The sequence below is a fragment of the Meles meles genome, chromosome 4 (genome assembly GCF_922984935.1).
Source record: "Meles meles chromosome 4, mMelMel3.1 paternal haplotype, whole genome shotgun sequence".
NCBI lineage: Eukaryota > Metazoa > Chordata > Mammalia > Carnivora > Mustelidae > Meles > Meles meles.
Genome location: NC_060069.1, coordinates 9,665,001 through 9,690,808, shown reverse-complemented (window position 1 = coordinate 9,690,808; position 25,808 = coordinate 9,665,001). Strand labels below are relative to the sequence as shown.

The 25,808-nt window shown below is 39.4% G+C and overlaps 1 protein-coding gene across 1 annotated transcript in view; it reads right to left on the bottom strand.

Annotated features, from left to right (window-relative positions):
• Positions 1–23,095, bottom strand: part of MRPL3 (mitochondrial ribosomal protein L3) — a 44,839-nt gene extending 21,744 nt beyond the window's left edge. The window contains exons 1-6 of the mRNA XM_046003819.1: positions 22,852–23,095; positions 21,639–21,823; positions 20,017–20,108; positions 18,014–18,112; positions 8,543–8,642; positions 6,376–6,436 (exon numbers count right to left, since the gene is read on the bottom strand). Of these exons, the coding sequence (XP_045859775.1) occupies positions 6,376–6,436; positions 8,543–8,642; positions 18,014–18,112; positions 20,017–20,108; positions 21,639–21,823; positions 22,852–22,943 (629 nt within the window). The 5' untranslated portion in view covers positions 22,944–23,095. The remainder of the gene's footprint in view (positions 1–6,375; positions 6,437–8,542; positions 8,643–18,013; positions 18,113–20,016; positions 20,109–21,638; positions 21,824–22,851) is intronic.
• Positions 23,096–25,808: the final 2,713 nt, after the last annotated feature.

The following is a 25,808-nucleotide window of genomic DNA, read 5'->3' as shown; positions in this document are numbered from 1 at the left end:
TTACGTCTTACTTCTTCTTCATGAATATAGATAAGTTATACCACTTGGAAAACTGAACTGAAGGATTATTTTTCATAAATAATTTTTTGGAACAAAAGGAATCTTAGAAACCACATGCTCCCATGCATGTCCCATGGTAAAGACAATGAATTCTACACTCAGACACGTTAAGCCACTTGCCCAAGGACAGATCCCTGGTAAAGGGAAGCATCTGGCCATGCTTTCAACCCAGGTCATACGGCCTCTTCGGAAACAGAAAAGAGCAACAATAGGAAAAATGTCCAGCACATCGGAATGGCATGAAGCTATTTCAAAGGCATTCTCGTTACTCGGTAAATTCTAGATGTAGCAGGTAGAATGCAATCTTAAAATTACCTAGAGTGCTTATAAAGCCACAACTTTGCTATACAAGTCAGTCTTAAGATAATGACTAGACATATTAGAAAATCCTGCAATATAATTCCTAATGACTTCATGTTTTTTCTTCATTTTAAAAGATATTTCCTAGAGAAAAAAAGATTTTTCCTTTTAAAATCTGAAACAAATTAATAAGCAATAATATCAACAACAGTGATACTAGCTAATACTCCTGAGCATTTAATACATGCCAGGCCCTGACCTAATAGCTTTCTGTGCATCATCTCACTCAGTCCTTACAACATGGCTATGAGGTAGATGCTATAATTATTTTTATGTTAAAAATGAGACAACAGAGAGTTGATAAAGCTATCTAAGTCACACAGCTACTGAGAAGCAAAACCCATGCTTTCAGCCATTCCCTGCCTCAAATTAGGCCTTAATTTTGCTGGTTTTTAGAAGAAAAAAAAAGTTATTTCATAGAGTTAGAAGGCTATTATAAATGATTACTATACAAATCTTTAAAGCAAAAAACAACAAAATATAACCCTAAAACACCACCCTTCAAACTCTCCTTTATCTTGAAACAGACATTCACTTTTGACTGATTTGAAAAGGATTTTTTTAATAGAGATGATTTCCTTCTACAGTTTAGTCACTCATTTTGAAAACTGTTTCATTACTATGCTTAAAAAATGTACTGCTTTCAATAACAGTAAATAAAGTAACTTATTAAAAATGACATTAAAATTGGAAATGTAGAGGGCCAAACAGCAACTGTATCCTGAAGGCAGCACATGCCTTGTTTTCCCCTCCTAGAGCTGGAGCAAACATCTGCTAAACAGAAGGACAGTGGGCTAGTGGGGAAGGTTTCTGACAGAGTAAAGGACTGGGCACAGAGCTCAAAGAGTTTTTGCTCCTTTAAAAATCCACCTGGTGTTTTAATCACTTTAAGACTTTGATGGGCAACCATATTTCTGTACATAATGTGGTATTTTAACGAAAGAACCCAAATTAACCAAATCTCAGTAAATGTGTAAAGGTGTTCTACCAGTCATCTGATCTCCCTCACTCCTTTCATTTCTACTACCAGGGATAACATTATCAAGGTAAGCACCTATTTTTCTATTTTGAGGCCAAAGGGCAGTAAGAATTGAAAGAGCACTGAGAACTTTAACGTAATAAGATTATGTCTGAAAATATATAGGTTGTTCTTTTTTTTTTTTTTTTAAGATTTTATTTATTTGACAGAGACAGAGGACAAGTAGGAAGAGCAGCAGGCAAAGAGAGAGGGGGAAGCAGGCTCCCCCCTGAGCAGAGAGCCCGACTTGGGGCTCAATCCCAGGACCCTGGGATCAAGACCTGAGCCAAAGGCAGAAGCTTATCCCACTAAGCCACCCAGGTGCCCCTATATGGGTTGTTCTAATTAGCCCAGATTTGGAGACAAACTGTTAGATTATCCTTTATCTAGAAAGAAAAGAATCTCTTAAAAGTAGTTGAATGAACTTTTCCTGACTTCAATGTGGGCTTCAGAATTTAAGTAAATAAGGGAATAAATAAATAAATTCCAGACATCCAGAAAAAAACCCTTCAGGCATGCCACTGTGACTACTCGAAGCTTAATAAAACACCTGGCAGGAAAGTGCACCACACATGCCCACTGTTACGGAGATATCACCACCATCGGTGTCCTTCAAGTCCTTTCAGATAAGGACCTAACTGTTTCCCCCTAGTAAAGCAGAGAGCATTTTTACTGTTTTTTGTTTATTCTTTCTTTCAGTCTTTCCTGACTTCTTTCCTTCTTTAAGAAAACCTACAAAAAGCACCATTAAGATTCACCACAAAACAATGGGCTATGTTGAGGACAGAATCAACAGTCACACCCCATTTCACACACTATTTACATATTATCCATACCTATTTCTTCCTCAAAACTAAGAGTGAAAGAAAGGGAGAAAGACCCTGACCCATCATCTATTAGAAGTTACGCTGGAATGTAATTGCCATTACAGAACAAGAACAGAAACTTTAAAAAGGTACCAGGGCAGGGTGTGAGGGACACATCATGACACACAATAGTCTTAAAATCGTATTTAGAATGAATTACACGAAATTGTGGTATTTCGAAGATAGGGCTTTATTAACTGTTAACAGCATAATGTAACTAAAAAGTTATTCTGCTAGAATGGTTTTATATATTAGACGTAAACATTTTCCCCATTAATCTAAATTGAGTTTAGATTCTCAAACCCTCTGCACGAAAAACTGTTTCCAAAATAAAAGTAAAAATTAGGGGCACCTGGGTGGCTCAGTGGGTTAAGCCTCTGCCTTCGGCTCAGGTCATGATCTCAGGGTCTTTGGATGGAACCCCTCATCAGGCTCTCTGCTCAGCAGGGAGCCTGCTCCCCGCCCCGCCCCCCCACCTGCCTCTCTGCCTACTTGTGATCTCTGTCAAACAAATAAATAAATTCTTTAAAGATAAAATAAAAGTAAAAATTAAAATGAACTCTGGTAAATATGTATTTGCCTCACATTCCAAAGAAACACTAGTAAATACTTATTTGCATAATGAATTATAACCAATGTGGAACAGGTAAATACAATGTATCTTTCAATGCAAGCAGATTTCCCAATGCAATTAATAACAGAGAAACATTTAAAAATTTTAGGGAAGACCTCAAGAAGCTGCTACTGTTGGTCACTGGTGACTTTAAAAAAATGCAGGTAATTTTACCCTCAAAGCAGATATTCTACTAAGACTTTATTTTCTTAAATTATACAGTATTTTGTTTTAAATTTTCTTACTTATTTCAAAAATATGTTAAGTCAAGCAATTAAAATTGAAGGTATAAGGTAAAAAAAAAAAACTTGAAATACCCAAAATATAAGTGTAGATTTAATAAATATAATTATTACAGTATGAGGAAAAATGAGGATTTTCAATTAGAGATTTGAGATTTTTCTTTTCTAATGGAAAGATGATGATGAAGCCAACTGATTACTAAAGAGACCAATTTTCAGTTTTATGCTAACTAAAATGTGAGTACTAAATAGGCCTACTTCTACTGACACTGTTATTTGAAACTGGGCTGATTAAATTTACTTGCTTTAAAACAGATGTTTCAATGTAATAATTTGAGTACAGGTTTAGGGAAAGGAAGGGATTAGGATTCTAAGCTGGGTAAAGCAGTAGGAAGGAAAGGCGGTTCCACTGGTGAGCCCTTGACCAGGCCAGTGGTTCTCAAAGTGTGGTCAGTGGACTAGTAGCATCCGCATCACCTAGGCACTTGTTAGAAATACAAATTATCAGGTATTGCCCCGATCTACTGGGGGAGAAAAAAAATCCGTGTGTGTGTGCACACGTGTGTGCATGTGTGGCTGTGTGTGTGGTGGGGGGGGGGGGTGGTTCAGAAAGCTATTCAAGTGTGACAACCACTGCTCCTGCCTGTAAATCCATGTCCTCATCATCTGACCTATCCATTTCACTGCACAACTTTTTCTAGCAGGATTAATAATCAAGAAGATGGGACTCAGACATTTCAAAATATTTGAAACAGGGGCTGGAAACGGAGGACAAAGTAGTAAATTATTGGCTGTAAGTGAGGCACCGTATGGGACAGAGAGTGAGTACTTGGGAGTCTATTCCCAAAAGATGATGGTTCCATTTACAGTCAATAAGGAAAAGAACATTCTCACTGGCTGTGAAGTAGTTTAACTCTCTAAAATGGGAAGCATCGAAAGGAGACAATTGAAAAAGAAAAAAAGAAAAGCAAGCAGGTGCATGTGTATATTCCCCACAACCTGTCAGTGGCAAAGAGAAGAGGCAGCAGCAACTAGGACTGGATGGAACTGAAGATCCAATGCTGCCCTGGGAAGGAATTCAAAACAGATCCTCACGAGAAGGACAAAGACTCCTACATATTTACAAACATGGGCATCTTGAGGCCATAACACCATGTCAGCTACAAGAGTCACTGGAAACATTCATCTTTTAAAAAATCAAAGTCATCTGACCTCAGGAAATAACACATAAAGGCACGCCCACCAGAGTAAAGCGCAGCCATGTGTGGATCAACTCTCTCCCCTGACTTCACACGGTGGAAGTCAAACAGAACACTGTATTGCAGCCCACACAACAGTGAGACCTTCTCAGATGAAGGTCCTCCCTTCTCCAGAATTGAATGGCAACTTCTTTAAATTCCAGGAGTTATTCTTCCAGCTCTTATCAGCTACCTAGTCAAGAGGCTGGCACCAGGCTTTACAGACTTGGCTTCTAGGTACATGATCTTAAAACAAAACTAAAAATACTTCCCTTTTCACTTTAAACTCTCAAGAAGAATGCTGAAGTTTTTAAGAAGCCAGAAACCCAATAGTAGTGTCTGAAATGAAACATCTACTGAACACAGGCATCTGAAACGCTTGGCTCTAATTCAAGCTGGTCGCAAATCCCACCACAAAGCATCCGCTAACAAAGGTCTCTGACTTTGCAGGAATTCTCGGAATAGTTCATATAATCTGTAAACTATGTAATGGAAGTCACACATGATTAACTCTGTAATTAATGGAATTACTGAGGTACTTTACTATATATAATAATCAATCCAGAAATTATAAAGTAAAATCATCTGATTCACAACACATACACAACTCCCCAACTAACCAAACCAAAGCTTTCCAGCTCTAATACTCTAGTTCTTGCAAAGGGAAGGCAGAACAAGGAAAGTGACCAAGTGATTTTAGAGGCCCCAGTCAGTAGGAATGAGTCTGCAACAATCAGGAAGCAGAAAAAAAAAGGGGAGGGAGGAGAAGTCCATAATCTCTCTCAAAGGAAGACACACTGTACTGTTAATCTCTCTGACTCCATTTCTAAACAGCTAATCAAAGGTAAGGGCTGTTTGCAATGGCTCATACTGGAAAATAGGCAATAATGGTGTGGAAATAAAGTACAGCTAACTGACTCCATTAAGGATATGAATGCTGGCTCTGGTTTCCTTGGATAAAAGCTCTTTGGCTCAGTTACTGTGATTGTAAGACTATCCCAGAGCACATGTGGGCCACTGTCAGAATTACACAGGCAACAGACCTTGTCGAATGACAAAAAAGGAGGAAATCAAGTCACACAAGAGAAGTAAAATTATCATCTGTGTTGCCCGAACAAGAAATAGGAACAGCCGATAGCTGATATTTAGAGTTTAGTTTAGCCTAGTCATGCAGATTCCACTAAAATATACTGAGCAACTGCTACATAAACAAATGTAAGGGCTCAGTTACTTCATTCTATAGTGAAGCAACCTTAACCGAATTTTGAAAAACTGCTTCTTCTCCCGGTCTGAATATGACTCAAAGTCAGCACTTTTATCTGTGTGACAACTGTGTTGATTTCTCCCCAATTAAACCCTTGTTTCTGGATAAAAAATATTTCGTTTTTATGAAGTCTCACTGTCTCACTTGTCTAGTACTGAGACAAAACACCGTGCTACCAGAGGCTTAAGGTGTAACCCTACTTCTTCCTGCTTCTCATAGGCTCTTAACACAGTTAACAAAATGTTTTATAGTTATCCTAGGGGGACCTTAAAAACAACCATCACAAACAGTATAAAATGTTTCTAATTTAACTGTTTCCTAGAGTTGGAAAGAACCAGCATTTATAGATCACACAATCTCAAAAGAACCCCACAGCATTGTTCATTTTTATTTCACCATCAAACCGTACATAGCCTTTGGTCTTAAAAATGGAAGTGGGCCCAACCCACAAAGAACCTGAGTAATGTGACCTTTCTTATAGTCCCATTTCAAGAAGCATGCATCTCAGTTTCAAACCTGTAACTTGATGTTTTACATACAACTAATTCAGTGCACTTTAAAATCTAGTAGAGTCAGTAACATTATAGAATTACAAATGAGAATAATGGCTACTTAATCTTTAGTTACAGACTTGAAGACTATACTTTCACTTACTCTGTTATGTTTTAATATATAAGGAAAACAAAAGGAAAAGAACCTGTTACGTGGACCTACGTTTTGGCTGTGACATCCACATACTGTCCTGGGCGAAAATGAGCAGCATAAAGAGGGGTGCCTTTATGAAAAGAAAACAATCAATATGAAATTTGTCAGCCGGGGAACACTTCACTAAACATAAACTACATCTAGAAAGACTAAAAGATTTCAAAAAAAAGTAGAAGATTCTCTTCACAATTATAATTATTAGAAACATCAACAATAAAATAATAAAACTGTTCATCAAAGGTGCCTTAATTGACTATACATGGGGTAGAGAACAATATGTCCCAGGATGAGGCACATGATGCGAGAGTCAGGCTAACAGACCATAGATGGCTGATGGGTTTGTGCCTGCACAGAGGCCAATGTGGTACCGGCTGAAATAGGCAATTCACATGACAAACACAATGTTCTTATGGTAAATACACAAGTTTGATGATTCTTTGTTATTTTGGTGAATAATAATACACTGACATTTAAGATACCTTTCCTTTTTTGTATAACAAAATAAAAACAAAAGAATGACTCAAAAATGCTGTGGCTGGATCAGATCTTTTTTAACCATTAGAGATAAGTTACCAAAAATTAGGAATTGTATGAACCCAGGTCCACCGTACATTAGGCAGTAATTACCGTATGTGTGATATCCACATAAAGCCCCTATGTATCAGATTTTTGGCAGATTAGTCACTGTACCAATAAAATATAGTTATTTCAGCACATGCCCAGATAATTTCGAATTCTGAAAAACTGTCATTATTGATACCCCTAGTTTTATATATTAACATTTCCAAAACTAGTTGTATGTAAACAGAATTTTAGTTAAAATGCACCAGAAAAAATGTTACTTAGAAGAATTTTTTAGTGAAAGCCCTTTACAACATTGTTTGTATCAATTTGGAATTAACACTATGAGAATTATTTGACAATTAATCTGCAAATATTTCTAGGGCACTTGCCATATGTACTGTTAGAATTATAAAAGGTAAGACATGGCTCCTAACCTCAAGAATTTATTATCTAGGTGAAGAATCAACATTAATATCATCAAGTAAGAGACTTTTTCTTAAAAAAAAAAAAAAAAAAAGCCATAGTCAATGTAGTAGAGAATGCAACTGCATGCTAATTATGGCTTGTTTTACAACAGGGAATAAGGTACTACGGGATTTCAGAAGGTAGTATCCTTTAATGTAGGACCTAACCTAGATTTGTACGGGCAAAGAAAAACCCTGAATTAAGAAAAAATAGGGGAGATTAAAACTGACTGAATTTCTAGGAGGCTGAATGACTTTTAACTGCTGATACCTGACCACTTTTCATCCACAAAAACAATTCCATATGGTCTGAGCTACAACAAAAGTTAATAGGGACTTAATTTTTACACTTGTTACCTTAATTCCATTCACTTTAGCTTCAAACGACAAAACCTGCACTTCAAAAAATACTTTTAATTCTAGCTTATATCAAGGCTGATCCTCCGTCACACCTTAATAAGGCTTATTGTAATTATAATTTACTTTGTGAAATTAAGTTCAGATATTAAAATACTGAATCTTGTAACACCCTTCTACTATCTGTTAGAACTCAAGTTGAAGAGATCAGAAAGCTTTTCTTAAGTTCAAAGATGTCAAAATGCTGTTAACTACATAAACTGATAAAACCATGCTGCCAATCGTGCTTTCTGACATTTCAGAGTAGGTAAAATACTTCAGAATTTTTTAGAATCTTTACATCAAGGTGCTATGGTTAGTCGCTTTGCTGTTCCATGAAAATTCTATCTCAGTGAGAATCTAGCTAATCTTCACTTATTAGAATGACAGCCTACACAGAGTGAACTTCACATTTTAAAGGCTAGTATATTTTGAAAAATAAAAAAGTTAAAAAAAATTAAAGTTAGTGTATTTATCTGGAGTGGCTTTTCCAAATGTGAAATTCTCTGTACACGGAAAACAAAAGCGCTCCTCCCTCTTTAATGAAAACAAAGAGTTCTCTACAGTTCTTTCCAGTCAAAAAAGGAAAAAGACTTGTTTGTCCCTAGTGATTAAATCAGATACCACTTTGTATTTAAAAATAAACGTTTAGGACTTTGCATTGTGGATTCAACTTTACTGAAAGGCCTAACATTAAACAAATCACATACTTGGGTATTTTTGCCTCCCTCCCTTCCCCAGCCTCAGATTACCTGGCTTAATCACAGCATTATCTGTTACACGAAAGATTTTAACTTTCTGTTTTGGCGGCAATCCAAGTTCTTGGTAAAATTCCAATACAGATGTAGATTTCTAGAGGAAAAGCATCACACATAAGTAACCCATGATACTGAAGGTGGAGTTCTGTGCAAGGAGATATAAACCAAGGCATTAATAACCCAGAGAACAAATCATTAAGAGCATTCTGTTCCCCTAATGAACAAAACCCACCACATTCTATTTAAGGGAGGTGAGATTTTTCTCTATAATCCAATACATCCAGGATCCAACCAGATGCATGGCGTAGCTCATACACATTACATGGTGAAAGACCTTTATCCGGAGGAAAAGAAACAGCATTGTGCTCATATCTGAATTCTGACTGGAGGCTGAAAGTATCAAGAACCCCAATCTGGGGAAATTCCACTCTGTCCACCCTGCACCTGCTTCCAAGCAGCTGGAAGAAAACAGACTAGTCACATTCAAATGTATGACCACAAACTTCAAAGTGAGTCCCAAATGTGGTCTGGCCAACCTACCTTTCCCTACTTAAATCCCTCTCACACTCTCCAAAGCTCCTTCCTTTTCACAACCCCTTTTAAAGTCTCCAGTATGTTTCCCTCCTTCTCCCCTCTTTGAGCTGACCATGTTGCTTGAGATTTCACTAAAAAAAAAAACAAAAACAAACAAACAAACAAACAACAGAAAAACTGGAGCGTTTCCCCAAGGTCTTATCACCCAATCAAACAGCCTGCACAAGCACTTACCTGCCACGCCCACACCCCAAGCTAGACTGCACCAGATGCCATGGGGCAATTTTAGCCAATGCCAATGTCAAGGCCCTTCTGTTTGGAGACTGTCGTTTCACTGATCTAAGGTGTCGTCCAGGTGTCAGTGCTTTTTAAGCACTCCCTGTGACTCTGATGTGAAACTGGGGCTGGAAATCACTATGACAAGTGAACTGTCCATGCTCTTATTAGAAGTCAGATCCCTCACTGCGGAATCATCCCACCCCTCTCTTACCTGCTCAACGGCTTTACTCTTGAAACTGTTCCCACTGCCTTCTGAATCACCAATTTCCCCCTTTCTATTGGAACTATCCTATCCAAAGATGTCACAATAACTCACAATAAAACAAAACTTACCCTTGACTACACAGTTTCCTTTCCATTCCCCCTTAAGACAATGCTCCTTGAAAAACTTCTGCTCAATCTACTTTCTATCTTCCCATTCTCTCAAGCCCACTTCAATCAGGCGCAGTCCCTGAACACTCAATGCAAAGTGCTTATCAAGGTCACCAACCATCTCTACGTGGTCAAATACATTGGTCAATACTTATCTCACTGGCTCTGCCAGCAAAGTCTGGCACAGGTGACCACTCACTCCTTGAGACTTGCACTCCCTCATTTCTTTCATACACTAGTAATACCACATTTCTAACTTCAATCGCAAATTCTACTCTGAACTACAAATTCATTCGTACAACCGCTAACTCAGTATTTCACTTTGGTATCATACAGCAACTCAAGTTGGATATGTCTAAAATTGAACTCAACTTCCCCTCCAAGAAACCTGCTTTCCTCTGGTTTTCCAAACTTCAATAAATAGCAACTCCATAACTCAGCTGCTTGGACCCAAAATCTTGTGGATACCTTCGAATTTTTTCTTTGTCATATCCCATGTCTCACATACCAGCAGTTCCTAACAGATTCTATTAAAAATAAAGCCCACATCAATTACTTTTCACCTGCACCTCAAACCACCGTCTTTTGCCTGGATTATATTAATAGCCTCCTAATTGGTTCCCAAATTTCCACACTGCTGACACCATGGTCTATTCTCCAGTCACAGGCTGGCATGATCTTTTTGAAACGCAAGCTAAATCATGTCTCCACAATAGCGACCATCTCAGGCAGAATCAATCCTAAATCCTTAACATGGTTTACAAGGTTCTATACAATCTGACCTCATCTACTACTCTCTTCCTGGCTCACCCTGCTTCAGGTACAATGCATTCCTCACATTCCAAGAACACATTAGACAATAACCTTGGATCCTTTGCACATACTATATCCCCTGCCTGGAATGCTTTTCAGATTTCTGCGGGACTTGCTCCCACACTTTACTCAGGCCTCTATCTAGACATTAACTTACCTTTCCTGATTATTCTACCTAAAATAGCACCACTTTGTCACTTGCAAACCCCTCAGCCTTAGTCTACAAAGCACTTCTATCTGTCATGATATGATACACATTTTTTGTGTATCTTCTAAGCCACAGCCTCCCTGTATCATCCCCAATCTCCCCAAAATGTAAGCTTCTTGAGAACAGAAACTTTAGTTGCTGCTACATCCCCAGCTCCTGGTAGGTCCTGCCACCTGTTTTTCCCCTCCACCATGCCCTTTTTTCTGTACTGTAAACATCCTTGAATAAAAAATATCTTTGAATAGAAATCTTTATGAATATCTTGTTTCCTTAAAATAATGTCCTGGGGCTTTTTCGTTTTCTTAGTTAAGACTCTTGATACAGACTGCTAGAAGACTTGACAAAAAAGTTGTACCACTTTCTATTTCCTGATGTGAAGAGTGCCTCTTTCCTGGGACTATAACTAACCAGGTGTATCTATCTTCCTGATGCTCTTTCCCCTTCAACTTCCCCTCTCATCACAAAAGAAACACCTGCAGGTCCCCAAGGAACCACAGTACTCTATGTATGCTTACCTATGCCTGCCTATGCCATTCTCTTGGCGGTAATTCTTCAACCCTGTACCTCCAAAGCTCATTAAAAATTTGTTAAATATATGTCTAGTCTCAGCTTCAGTAATATTTCCTGTCCCGATTCCTGCGTGGGCAGCCTTGCCAGAGCAGACTACTCCTTGGTCTATGCGATCTTTAGCCCTTGCTTATATCTCAAATATTGTCCACATTACCTTACACTTATCAACTTACATGACTATTTGCCTGCCTGCTGGGGCACCTGGTTGGCGAGCTGTTTTATTCACCTATGTGTGTAACTTTAGAGCTAAGCACAGTTGTAAGTCATATACTGCAGAAGTGAGCTAAATGAATGGTGAAGACACCAAAGATGGAGGACAGACATCCATCAGCGTGAGAGGTTCTGATTTGCCCCACCAAGTCACACCTTTCCACTCTTGCTGCTGCATCAGTTCTTGGCACACAACATCACTGTGTTTACAATGTGATCTTCAAGTCTAGCTATTAAAAACTGTAGGCCTTACATAAAGATCATGACTTATTCTGAACATGAACAAATCTTCAAGAAACAAACTATGAAACCAAACCAAGAGTAATTTGTAGTCAAAAAGCAAGAACCGCAGCAACGAAAAGACCCGAAACAACTCAAGACGAAGCCAACGAGGTACTGAAAACCGAGCATCACTGTCCCCAATCCAATGGAGTACCTGCACAGCCCGTCTTAATTACAGAATATATGAGTATGCAGATCTTCAGTTACTTGATGATCTCAGTTTAAAATGTAAGCTGTTGGTGCCACTTTGTAACCTACTGAGAAGGCTGCGTTTGGTAGACACGAAATTGGGTGGCACTGGCCTGTAATGTTAATCTGTGGATCAACCCACAAGCCCTGGGAAGTCCTTGGGGACCTCCAGTGGAACCATACAGCAGACCCTGAGAAGCCCTGCTCTGGATGCCCATGAAAGGTTGTTCTGTACCTCACAGTGTTCCCTCAAGAAGCTATCCTTTCCACCTTTCCTCCAAGAGTGATGACATAAGTTCATCCCAGTCATTCCCTATACTTTTGCCTCCCACATGCTGAAATCTAACACTGGTATTCAACACCACCCTTATTAAGGCCCCTACTTTTCTTTTCTTTTTTCTTTCTTAAAGATTTTATTTGTCAGAGGAGAGAGAGAGAGAGCACAAGCAGAGTGAGAGAGAGCGGGAGAGGGAGAAGCAGACCCCACTAAGCAAGGAGCCCAACACAGGACTTGGTCCCAGGACCCGGGGATCGTGACCTGAGGTGAAGGCAGAAGCTTGACTGACTGAGCCACCCAGGCGTCTCTACGTCCCTACTTTTTAACTCCAATCATGCACACTTCCTCCATATCAAAGCAAACACATAAATTCTCATTTAAAAATGAGATTACGTTTGCAACTGCAAATTGCAATTATTTTCCTGATGTATCAGATTTAAATTCATTATATTGTAGAACAGAGTTTAAATTTATTCTTGACATTCACATATTCTACCTGATGATTTTAAAAACATATTCTTTTATTCACATCAGTTTCTAAGTATGTGAGGAAGCTTCTAAGAAAAAAACTTCTACTTTTTCAGAAACACAAAACAGGTAAGATAAACATCTTGACCTAAGTAACTACAGACTGAGACATAAAAGGTAATACATACTTCGTGATTATATCCCAATTTCATTAAAATTAAATAATATTTTCTTTTAAAAATCAAAATATCATAAAACTAATTAGGTATCAGTTGTGAGAAAATCCAGAAGCTCAAGCTGAGTTGAGAGCGGCAGCAGCGTAACCGCGGTTTTCTGTAGCTTTCAGAAGCCAAAAGACTGACGGCAGGGTCACACTCGGGTAATCCCGTCTACGAGGCTGCGTTTTTCTTCTCCCTCCTTAGCGTTCTCTGCACTTATCCTTCTCACAATGAAAATGCTTCTCCGCTCCGAAGATGAATTGATTTAATCAACTTTTAAGGCTACTTCACTTCCTGTGTTTTTATTTATAATAAGTTACAAAAATAGCAAAAGCAAAACAGTCTAATTTCTTGGAGGCCTAAATTCTTTACAGAGTAAAAGACACAAAACAAAATAGTTCTACCCCTATTATAAATAAAATTGATGCAGTCAATTCGTTTTAGAATACTTAACTATTTGATATTTTATATTCATAGGTCTCTGTTTTTAAAACCTTCTATAACCAATTTACTTGCAGTTTCTCTGAGGGTTACACTATACAATAGAAAGTTTGCCTATTTTTAGTTTTGAAAATCTTTTTCCTTTCTGAACCAAAATTCTTACGAAGAATTCTAAAACTTCATTTTCACATCTTATTTGAAGAAAGGTCATTCAAAGACCAATCTTTTTCTTAATATTGTTAATACATGTCCTCTGGACCTAGAAAATTTATTATCTTCTTTTTTCCTTTTTTTTTCTTTAAGATTTATTTTAGAAAGAGAAAGAAAGCATGCATGAGCAGGGGAGAGGGGCAGGGAGAATCTTAAGCAGACTCTGCATGGAGTGCAGAGCCCGATGGGGGGCTTGGTCCCACAACCCTGAGATCATGACCTAAGCTGGAACCAAGAGTCAGCTGCTTAACCAACTGTGCCATCCAGGTGCCCCCAGAAAATGTTTACCTTGGAAAACAAGAAAGACCCTTATAGCACTTTCCATACAAGAGAACTAAATTAAAAATCTGTGTAAGGTAAGTGGCTGGAAATCCACCACAACATAATCAAGCATCCAAATCACCTTGCTGTGCGGTATATTCACTAGAGAATAAAGCTTAACATATGTAGACCACAGTCTCAGGTATGAAAGTACTATCATTTCTGCAATTTTTTTTAAACATTTATTTGACAGAGAGAGAGAGAGACGACGAGCACACAAGAGAAGCAGGCTCACCACTATGCAAGGAGCCAGGCTCAGGGCTACATCTCAGAACTCTGGGATCAGGGGTGCCTGGGTGGCTCAGACGTTAAGTGTCTGCCTTTTGGCTCAGGTCATGATTCCAGGGTCCCGGGACTGAGCCATGCATCAGGCTCCCTGCTTGGCAGGAAGCCTGCTTCTCCCTCTCCCACTCTACAAGCTTGTGCTCCCTCTGTCGCTCTCACTGTGTCAAATAAATAAAATCTTAAAAAAAAGAAAAAAAAAACCAAACCAACAACCCTGGGATCATGACCTGAGCCAAAGGCAGATGCTTAAACAACTGAGCCACCCAGGCTCCCCATTTCTAAAATATTTTAATTATTAGTATTAATAAAATCTGTAGTACATCTTCCTCACTAAGTAAAATAGAATAAATTGAGCTGCCAAATACGTTTGGTGGGGGGCGCTTTTGTTTTCTCTTGAGAACTAAGACATTAGAGAACCAATGGAGACTTTTAGAACTATAGGGATTTAGCAACCTTCAAGGCCAATTCCCTGTTTTCTTGTGTAAGAAAATAGATATTCAAAATAAGTGGAATGAAGGGAGCTAATGGGAGAAGTCAGAATTAGAACTCAGCTCTTCTGACCCCACATCCACTTGTTTTTCCACTATCTCATAGTTCTGGAAATAATAATTACAGATCTGTTGGAGCAGAATGGATTAGCCCAACATCATGTTTGATTCACAAATATCAAGGCAACAAAGTCATGAATTTATAAAATTGGTAATGAAAATAGATGGTGGTGCTAAAACATTAACAAAAACACAGAAGTACAATTAATGAGAAAACAGGCATCTATCAAGGCAAAGAATTATTTACATGAAGATTAGCATGTATTTACATATTGAAAAATTCAAACATCTGAAAAAATCTGACATTTTTAAAAGTTTTCATAAATACCTCACTGTGCTTTTCATTACTGTGAAACTATTTAAACGCCAAAATTATTAGCCAATAACTGTCAAGAATTAATCACAGACTAAAATATATACAAACTATACAATACCATAATACGCCAAAGTAGTTAACTTCTCTAACACTTAGGAGACAGGCCTCAATGGCCTCTAGTCCTATCAAACTATAGGACTCCAACAATTTTTTTTTTAATTTATTTATTTTTATTTGTTTATTTACAGCATAACAGTGTTCATTGTTTTGGCATCACACCCAGTGCTCCATGCAGTACGTGCCCTCCCCATTACCCACCACCTGGTCCCTCAACCTCCCAACCCCCCCACCCCCCCGCCGCCCCTTCATAACCCTCTGGTTGTTTTTCAGAGTCCATAGTCTCTCATGGTTCATCTCCCCTTCCAGTTTCCCTCAACTCCCTCTCCTCTCCATCTCCCCATGTCCTCCATGTTATTTGTTATGCTCCACAAATAAGTTAGGACTCCAACAATTTTAACCACCTTGAACTCACTGATCAGTATATCCCACTATTTATAGGACAACTCCTGAATTTTCAATAAACACTTCACACACTTCTTTCCTCTTCCAATACTTCCCTTTCCCTGTCACCATTCCAGGTTACAGAATCTGCACTGAACTAGGTACTCAGGAATTGCTCTAAGCCTGTGTTCCCTTACCACATACTCAGCCAGCCTTGTACAATTCCCTGCCCTCTCCAAGCACAATTCAACTACCTTGGGTCAAAAGCCTTTTATCAGCTCTCCCCAGTGCTTAAAACAACTTCCTAAATGTTCTCCCTGCATTCAGATTCCTCTAATTTAATTAACTAAGACTATGATTTGACAGTATCACTGCCCCACTGAAGAATTCAGAAAGCTCCTGGGAGTCTACATGATGAAGTCTAAACTCTTCAGCACTCTACCCTGACAGGTGCATCTTTGCACCTTTACCATCTGCCCCCACTGGCCTGCACACACACACTTAAGAGTTCATATACCACACTTCTCTTTCCAAGCACACATACTTTCTTCCATGTGTCTCTGCAGAATCTACCTGAAACTAATAACTCCAAGCTGCAGCATTTGCCCATCTGCAAAACGGGGATAAAAATACTACTTACCTAAGAGGTTTGTTGCCAGGATGAAATAAGATTTTTGAAATGTGCCTGATATGTTAAAACAGGTATTCCTGCTGACATGCTTTTTCTTTTCTGGTCTCTGCTCTGTGAAACCTTCTGGGATTTTCCCAAGCAGAACTGGCGGTCCCCTATTCCATGCTTCCTGCATGTGTAATCCTATACAGGGATGGCGGATTTATTTGTCCATCTTTCCCATTAGCCTATGAGCACCCAGAGGGTGAATGTTAAGATACAATTAAAGTAAGATCTGAAGTCTGACTGTCATCCTACCTTTTACCAGTGGGTGGCCCTGAGGAGTTCCTTAACCTCTTTAGCCTCAGATGCTAAGAAAATTAAATAACAGGCTTAATGGTTATGTATCCACGTGTAATAAGTGCTCAACAAAGTTAACTATGACAACCAAATAGGAGTTTGGCTGTCCAATACTGGCTAGTTTTGACAGTTGTATAGTATGGGTTATATCCTATTTACTACACATGTTCATTCCATAAACAATTTACAGTGGAAAAAATGTTTATCTTAGGTATAAGCACAATGTTTTAATAGACTTGAGGATGTTTCATTACTTATTAGGGAAAACCATCACCATTTCTAGAAATTCTCTGCTTTTAGTCATTCAACAGAGGATACTAACTGCACAGATTTCTCAAATATAAGTTATATATTTAGCATTCTAGTATTCTGCTTGGGGGAAAAATGCTTTTATTTCTAAAAAAACCTGATGTAGGTTTTAATATAGCTCTATCCCAAGTACTGAAAGTTCCTTTAGGGAGGGTCTAAACTCGGTGCTTCCTGTGTGCTCTAGGGACTTAAAAATTTTTTCAGATCTTAGGACTGTCACATCACCATTACTACCCACATCGGAAATGTCATCGATTATCTTCACATTGCAGAGAATCATGCCTGGGAGTATACATCATGGGATGGTTCTGGAAGCTTACAGACTCAAAACAATGCTGTTTGTATGTGATGCCAGTGCTGTTAAAGTTCTTGTTAAGATGATGAATACAGTTCATTCGTTCTCATGGACGCGACAAGAAAGGACTATGTTTTGCATCTTCTTAGGAAATACAGTGTTTGCGAAAGTATTTGAATTGGTATAAAGTTGTGGGGTTTTTAGTTTATGTGAAATCTGAATAGACTCTACCTTTTAGTTTTCCATGTGTGTTTTAAGAAAATTACAACTTTTGATGATGAAAGATACTTAGAGAAATATACACAATAGTGAAAATAAAAACTTCTTGATTATATGATACATTGTACTGTATTCTCATATTGATGGTGACAATTTCAGATTAAAAAATGCACACAAAAAGTTCCTTCTAGTGTAGACAAATTAGTCCCCACATGCTGCTGTGTCAGGTATTCAGACAACTTAGAAAAAAATGAGAAATTAAACAAGAATGACAAAATAGCTACTATCTATTGAGTATCTGTGACACGCTAAGCACATATGAGAAATCTCATTAATCCTGTTAACAAACCTCTTAAGTAAGTAGCATTTTTATCTCCACTGAACAGATGGGCAAAAACTTCAGCTCAGAGGGTAGTTACTTGTTTCGAATACTGAGGAGAGGTACTGGAACAAACTCAAATTCTCTCAGAATCCTGGGCTCAAAGGCTTCACTAGCATGCCTGCCCTCAAACCCACAATTTACTTCATGTATAAACACAAATTTGACTATGGAATCGCCTCAAAACTTAAAGAATTCAGATCTGAAACTAATGAAATGTACTCTTCTAAAGAATGAAAACATATCCTTACATGGAAACGTGATACAGTTTTTCCTCCTACAGTCAGGGCTGCCCGTTTTCCATTATGGTTTTCCTTTGGCGTGTATTTTAGAACGTGACAGTCCTGTACCTAAGGAAACAAATATAAAAAACAAAACAAAACTAAGTATGTGCTAACATACATTTTAGCCTATCATACCAGCCACACTAAAAGCCATAGAACAATTAGAGATTCCCTAACATTAATTTATCCATCATTCCTCTAACATCAAGCACAATCTTAAAATACAGAAATAACTTTAGAAAAAAAAAATCAAGAGCATACAGACAACACATACAGAAAAGTGCCTAAAACTTTAATACACAATACAATGAGTATTTATGGAGAAAATACGATTTACCGCCACGCATGTCAAGAAGTAGAATCTACAAAGCCTCTGTGTGTCTCTTCCTACTAATCTCCCACTCCACCTTTTTTTTTTCTTTTTTTTAAACCCCTAGAGCTGTGGTTCTCAAAGTGTGGTCCTCAAACAAGCAGGATCAACATCACCTAGGAACCTGGTGAAAATGCTGGTCCTCATGCCCCAGCACAGACCAAATGAATCAGAATCTCCTTCTTTTATAACCCTTCTAGGTGATTAAGGCTCACTAAAGTTTGAGAAGCACTGCCCTAGAAATAAATACTATTCTTGATACATGGTAATCATTTACTTACTTTTCCTTACAGTTGCTACCTTTGAAAGCATGTAGTTTATTGTTACCTGCCTTAGACTTTGTAAAAACAGAATCAGGTTGTACTTTTCCATGTCTTGCTTCTTTCATTTGTTTATATTACTAGTTTCATCCACAATGCTGTGTGTAACTCTCTTCTGTTCATTTTCATTGCTATCCTGCATTCTGTTACATGAATACCATGACTTATTCTTCTATTCTGCTACTGGACATTTGGGTTATTTCTAGTTTTGGAGTATAAGAACAATACTGCTGTGAACATTGTTGTAAAGTAATAAAGTTCAAGTTTTCTATTAACACTCGGGATTGGAATTGCTATACTACAAGATTCACCTATCTCAACTTTAACCACATAATTATGCTAACTGTTTTCTGAAGTGGTTGTACCAATGTACAATTCCACCAGTCCTTCCTGAAAGCTAAGTTCCCTAGAGTTTTAGGAACTATAATCTTCTCTTTGATCAGAGTCAATAAAACCATCCTAAGACTTGTAGGCCCTCTGGGCCTATGTGCATGAGCTCCATTTTAATCACCAACATCTGTCTAATCACTTGTCTAAGATGAGGCCCCAAAGATGAACTCAGGTGTCCAAACTGATTTGGGGAATGATGGCCTCCTAATGCTATCAGTAATTTCTCTAATAATAATCATAAAGATAACAGCAGCCAATGTATACTGCACATTTAACACTGTTTTAAGGGCTCGATATTTATTACCTTGTGCAACCCTCACAAGAACCTTTGAGGTAGGTAATAACTATTTCTTTTACCAAACACAATTATGTCTTTTGCAGAGGAGGCAGAATGTTCCAAGGAACATAGCCAGGAAGTGGCAGAAACAAGATCTAAAGTTAGATATTCTGGTCTCAGGGACCACATTTTTAACCATTAGAGTTTGTTTTATCTCAGAGAACAAAACACTGCCTCTCCAGACAAGAATGTTACATTCTAAGTTAGCAAAGAGATCAAAATTTTAATTTTGAGTTGAAAGAATGAAAATAAGATGGGACTGAGACATTTTTCCAATTATGAATTCAACTGGTACACCTGTGAAAAGCTAGGTTACAAACTTTTTTTTTAATTCATGGTTGTAGTTAAACTTATGACAGTATCAAGACAACCATCACTCAGGCAAGAGTCAAAAATTCACTGAAACAGAAGTAAAGTTCTTTAATAGTATTTATGCTTGACATTCTTCATCACACAGTCACATGTTTCAGGACACAAATACTGTCCATTCAGGTTTGCACAAACAGATCTTGGCACACATACAGATCTGTTACATCCTCTCTTCCTTTCTCACCTGAAGTAATGTAACCACATGCTTTTGACCATCTTTGGTCCATAAAGGCATCATACCCAGCTTCAGTGCAATAAGGCCTACTCTAGAGGAACCTGGTAATTAAAAGCAAATTAGCGTTATTACAAACTTTTTCAACACTCATTAACATGAAGTAAATAGTATTTCCTACACAGTGATGTCAATATGAGCAACAGTTAAGAAACATGCTAACATATTCAAAGAGTAAAACACTACTGTTCTTAGAAATATAAGAGATTTCAACCATGGCTGGGTAACAAACTGTTACTTAATAAATCTCTGTATAATGAATAAATAAAGGAGAATTATGCTAAATAAAGAAAATAGGGAAAGTGACAGTCTGGTTTTAAAACAATGGTATTCAGGGGCGCCTGGGTGGCTCAGTGGGTTAAGCCTCTGCCTTCGGCTCAGGTCATGATCTCAGGGTCCTGGGATCGAGCCCCACATCGGGCTCTCTGCTCAGCAGGGAGCCTGCTTCCCCCTCCCTCTCTGCCTGCCTCTCTGCCCACTTGTGATCTCTCTATATATATCAAATAAATAAAATCTTTAAAAAAAATAAAACAATGGTATTCATAGAGGACATGATAAATCCATCATTACGCTTTGCTTTTCTAGTATCAATTCATATCTAACCCCATTAACTAGAAAACATCTATTCAAATTCTAAGAACTTAGCTGGTGTTAAAGGATGAAACAAGTGGTCAAGTTGCTAAAATATGTCAGCCTCCACCATGCCATGTAGATTTCTTGCCTAAGTTAGTAAAGTTGCTCCACTAAGAATTTTTTAAAGATTTTATGCGTGTGTGTGTGTGAGAGAGAGAGTGCGCATGCACAAGAAGGGGGATGGCAGGCAGCAGGAGTGGTAGGCAGGGGAAGAAGCAGGTTCCCTGCCGAGCAAGGAGTCTGATATGGCACTAGTTTCCAGAACCCAGATATCATGACCTGAGCTGAAGGCAGATGCTCAACCAACTGAGCCACCCAGGCGTCCCTAGAACTTCTGATTACTATATAATTCAACTGTCACAATAAACCCCAACCAAAGACCACACTCTCAACAGGACAGGTCTTATTCTTGGTACGGTTACAGATAGGGTTAGGACTCTACTATGCACAAGGAGCTGATTCTAGGGTTATGCTTGGCAAATCTAGAGTGCTAGAACACTCCGACTGAAAACATCTGCATGACCCAGTGTAGTTTAAATCCTACTCCTCCAGATTTTCTTCCCTATTTATTTTATTTATACATATATATATACACACACACACACGTATGTGTGTATATATATATATATCCGTGTATACACACACACACACATATAATTTTTTTTCTCTGAAGGAAATAAGAAAACATATGCAGAATGATTTCCCTTTCACCTACAAAACACCTTCTTCAGGAAGTCTTGATTACCATCAGACATTTTACTAATAGTAGACCAGCATGCTAGTAATAACCTTGCAAACCAAACCACAATGAAACAGACACACTTAAGACATGAAAAGTAAATTCAAGAGATGATAAATTCATCAAGCAGTCACCATGATTTTGAATGCTCCAGCCACACAGTAACTAGGATATGAGAAACCATCAAAAATAAAATAACTACCTGGTTCCCAGGGATGTAGAGGCCATGGTTCATCTTTCAAAGGGCACAGTTTACTTGCTAACTGGGCTTTATTTTCATCAGAGACCAACTGCTTAACAAATGGGACATTTTCTTCAGAGAGATGCTCATCCCACCAAGTACCACTCTTACCATGGAGACTCCTAGCCAAAAGCCAGATGTCTGTTCTGTAAAAATAAAAATTCGAAAAGAAATCAAAATATAAAAAGTACCCCCATTTAATGTGGGGAAAGGAAGCCATATGAGTTGTAAAGTGTAGTCTGGGCCTTAGGAAAGGATTTGGAATCTGTGCAAGTTTTTTTCCCTCCGACATTCCTTATGATAATAATGGGGCTTACACTTTAACTGTTAATGACTACCCTAGTGTAAAAGGTCTTCATCTCCTCTGGTATAAACCAATTTCCAACAGCGCTGTCCTACCTAGACACTGGAGAAGCCACTGACCCATCTGTATGCGTACTTTAATAGTTTACATCCAGTGGAGGTGGGAGACTGTGGGATGCTGATCTCTGATAAGCTCACCTCTTTCCAGCAAGGACAGGCCTAGGCTCAGAAGATCCATAAAAGACATGACCTCTGAGCACGTGAACACACCAAGGAAGAGCTTGTATCAGCAAGGAGGTGTGTAATTCTTGCACGGAGGCTCAGAAAAGAAGTAAGTCTTCTTGTCACCTATCCACCTTTCCTCGTCAGGTGCTAGACTCTAACGCCAGGTTAGAGTCCCAGTGTTGCACTAATTAGTTGAGTGACCTTTGGCAAGTTACTTCCCCAAGCTTCCGTTTTATCTGCAAACTGCAATCATGACAGTACGGAATAATGACAGTGTCTGCGAAACGAGTAACAATAGCAATTCTACCTCGTGAGGCTACACGAGCTAAGGCGCCTAGTATACCGAACAAAGCATTCAGTACACAGAAAACGCCCACTAACTGGTAGATAATATTATTGCTGTTGGTAATACTCTCCACTAGTCGCTGGCTCGTAAACATTATAAACAAACCAAAAAATCACCCCTTCGCTCCTCTAATGCACACTTCCTTGGAGTAACGCTCCTTACTCCTCTGTGCCTGCGGTCTGGTACAGAGCCCCTTCCTCCTCCACCCAGGGCATACCCCTCCGCACCGGGCCACGGCACTGATCCAGATCTGTACTTTGCAGGGACTAACCCCCCACACCCTGTCTCTAGCCCACCCACCTGTTTGCCGAGGCCCGGGCAGCACCCAGGCCGCCCGAGCTGCAGCCCAGCACCTGGCCGCCGGCCTGAGCCAGCAGCCTCCAACCAGGCATGGAGTGGCCGGGGAGGGCTTGCCCCGTTTCTCTTCCCGGCTCCCCGCGGCTCTGCTTTCAAGGCGTCCCACGCTGCAGCTACCAGCCCGCCATGAGCCTCTCGGGAACGTCCCGCCGGGTGCCTACCGCTGCCCTCAGTGATCGGAAGAGAGTTGCGGATCCACTTCCGGTCCGTTTCCCAATGCATTCCGTGCACCAGAGCCGTCCCTGGAACTAGAGTTCCGCCTTCTGATAGTCCTACCTTGGATCCCGGTTAGGATAGGACAGGCAGGGAATGACTCTCCAGGGGTTGAAAAAAAGGAATGTTTGGAGTTAAAACTTTGCAAGAATAAGGCGAACTAGAGACAGGCTCCTTAAGAAAGCGAAATCACGTCTAAGTAATATGCTTTGTGGGGCAGCTCATTGTACTAAGCGAACTTTGATATTGTTATACTGGTTTATGTTGAAAACAACCCCAAAAGGAAATTGTTGTTTTTATATTATAAATGAGGGAACAGAAACTCAGGAGTTTGGTGCTGGCCCAAAGCAGTACATCTGGCAGGTGGACAGAGCTGGCACTGAAACCGGACGGGCATCTATTAACTACAGAATATGGCCAAGGTGATGATGTGGGGCTTGCGGGGCTGGATCATACAGAGCATTGCTACTTATGAGGAAAGACAGTGGACATGTCCTGCAGACACTTGAACAGCCCTGTAGGCAGGCTCCTTACCAGCCAGAAGTGAGCCACCCAGAAGTGGATTCTCCCGTCCCAGACAACCCTTCAGATGATCGCATCTCATGAAAGGCCTTGATCCTGAACTGCCCAGCCAAGGAGTTCACAGGTTCCTGACCAGGAGAAATTGCCAAAGAGAATAAATGATGACTCTTATTTTGACTAAGTTTTAGAGTGAGTTGCAATGCAGCAGGAAGGAGCTAATATACATTCTTTACAAGTAAACCCTTTTCCTGTGTTCCAGACCCAGACTAATCAGCAATTGTGTGCCTTAGGCCATCATTCTACTTCTCCAAAGGTCCATTTTCTTATTTGTTTAATGGGTGTTTACAAATTTGGAAATAAGAATTTAAGAATTTAGCTATTTCAACAGTCTTTTTTATTAGTGATCTGGCTAGCCTGACTTAAAATCTCCAGGCAATGGTCAATTCTTGCTTACTACTTGGAATTCAGTAGGCTGCAAATCTTTGCCTTTGTTCTCTCTTCCATTCAACCTGTTGCTATTGTGGTTACCTCGGACACTTCCAAATAATATTTTGGGCATTGGAGGAAAAATTACATCTTTTAATTCTAGGCAGGCTACCTGGCATCCCAGTTACATAAACAATTATCATATGATCTCTATGATATGAGGAATCTGAGGGGCAGAGCAGGGGGTCATGGGGTGAAGGGAGGGAAAAATGAAACAAGATGGGACCAGGGAGGGAGACAAACCATAAGAGACTCTTAATCTCAGAAAACAAACTGAGGGTTGCTGCAGGGGAGGGGGGTGGGAGGGACAGTGTGGCTAGGTGATGGACATTTCAGAGGGTATGTGCTATGGTGAATGCTGTGAATTGTGTAAGACTGATGATTCACAGACCTGCACCCCTGAAACAAATAATACATTATATGTTAAATAAAAAAAATACTCTTCCTTGAACAAGCATAACCTGAGGTGTGCTACACGTAAAAAGCTGGAGGAAAAAAGACTTTCCTATCACTGCCAATAGCTAGCATTTCTTGTGTACATGGTACGTGCTCAGTGTTGTGGAAATCCATCAAAGACCACTGGGAGCACACGGGATCTCATACAAGGTTAAGTGTAATTAGCTTGTGACAACAAGAGAAAGCTTACACATGATGCCGTCTTGATGAGTTGGGAGGGACTTAAGCCAGGTGATTTTAAGTTGGCACCAGGGAAGCTGGGACTTATTTTGGAACGCTATCAAGAAGCAAGACAGTTCAGCAATTGGGTGTCTCAAAAATTTTGTTCTGGAGGCAAGAAAAACAAAGTGAGACTCGGGACAATGTTGGTATGAAGGCAGAACTCAGAAGATGGAACTGTTAGTCGCTTTGTAACAGTGGTGTGGCCTCGGGTATGGTCTGTTAGAAATCTTGTGTTGATGTTCCATTATAAACACTAGTAGTTTGATTACTAACAGAATTCATTTTCACTCTTTCAGTTTATTTTCCCACTTAATCTTTCTAACAGCCCTATATGCTAATGCTATAATTATCTCCATTTTACAGTCAAGAAGAGAAAAGCCTCAGAGAGATTACATAACTTAAATAAGGTCACTCAGTTAGTAAGTGGTAGAGCCAAGATTTAAGTCTCCGGAGTATGAGCACACTGCTTGTGCTCTGAACAATTTTATTTGGCTCTCTGTGACAAATACTGCATTAGAAACTCTCTAAGACTAAAAGGGAAAGTTAGTGAGTAAACATAGCATACACGGTGGTCTGAGGATCGAGGAGTCAGCCATTCAGTCTAGCCTTTGCCCCTGGTGCCAAGTCTCCCCAGGTCCATAGTAGAGACCTTGAGTCAATGAAACCCTTAGCAGGCACCACTGCTTAACTGAATCTAAGGAAAACGTGCTTTGTCCCCTGTTACGTTAACACTCCTGGCCTGATTACCAGCTGGGCCTGGAGGTGGCATCATGTTTGATTCTGTCACGGCAGTATGCTGCTAATCGACAATGACCAGGCCCAGTTCTCAAAGAAATCAGTCCGGACTCCTTTAGAGCACTCAAGCACTATGCTCAAGAGTCTTATACTTTCCGATGCCGTCCTTCAGATACTGCCCCCTCTCGGACTTCACTTTGCCTCTCTGGGGGTTCAGTTCCTCGTTGGAACAAAGATAACCTTCACAATCTCTTTTTAGTACTACA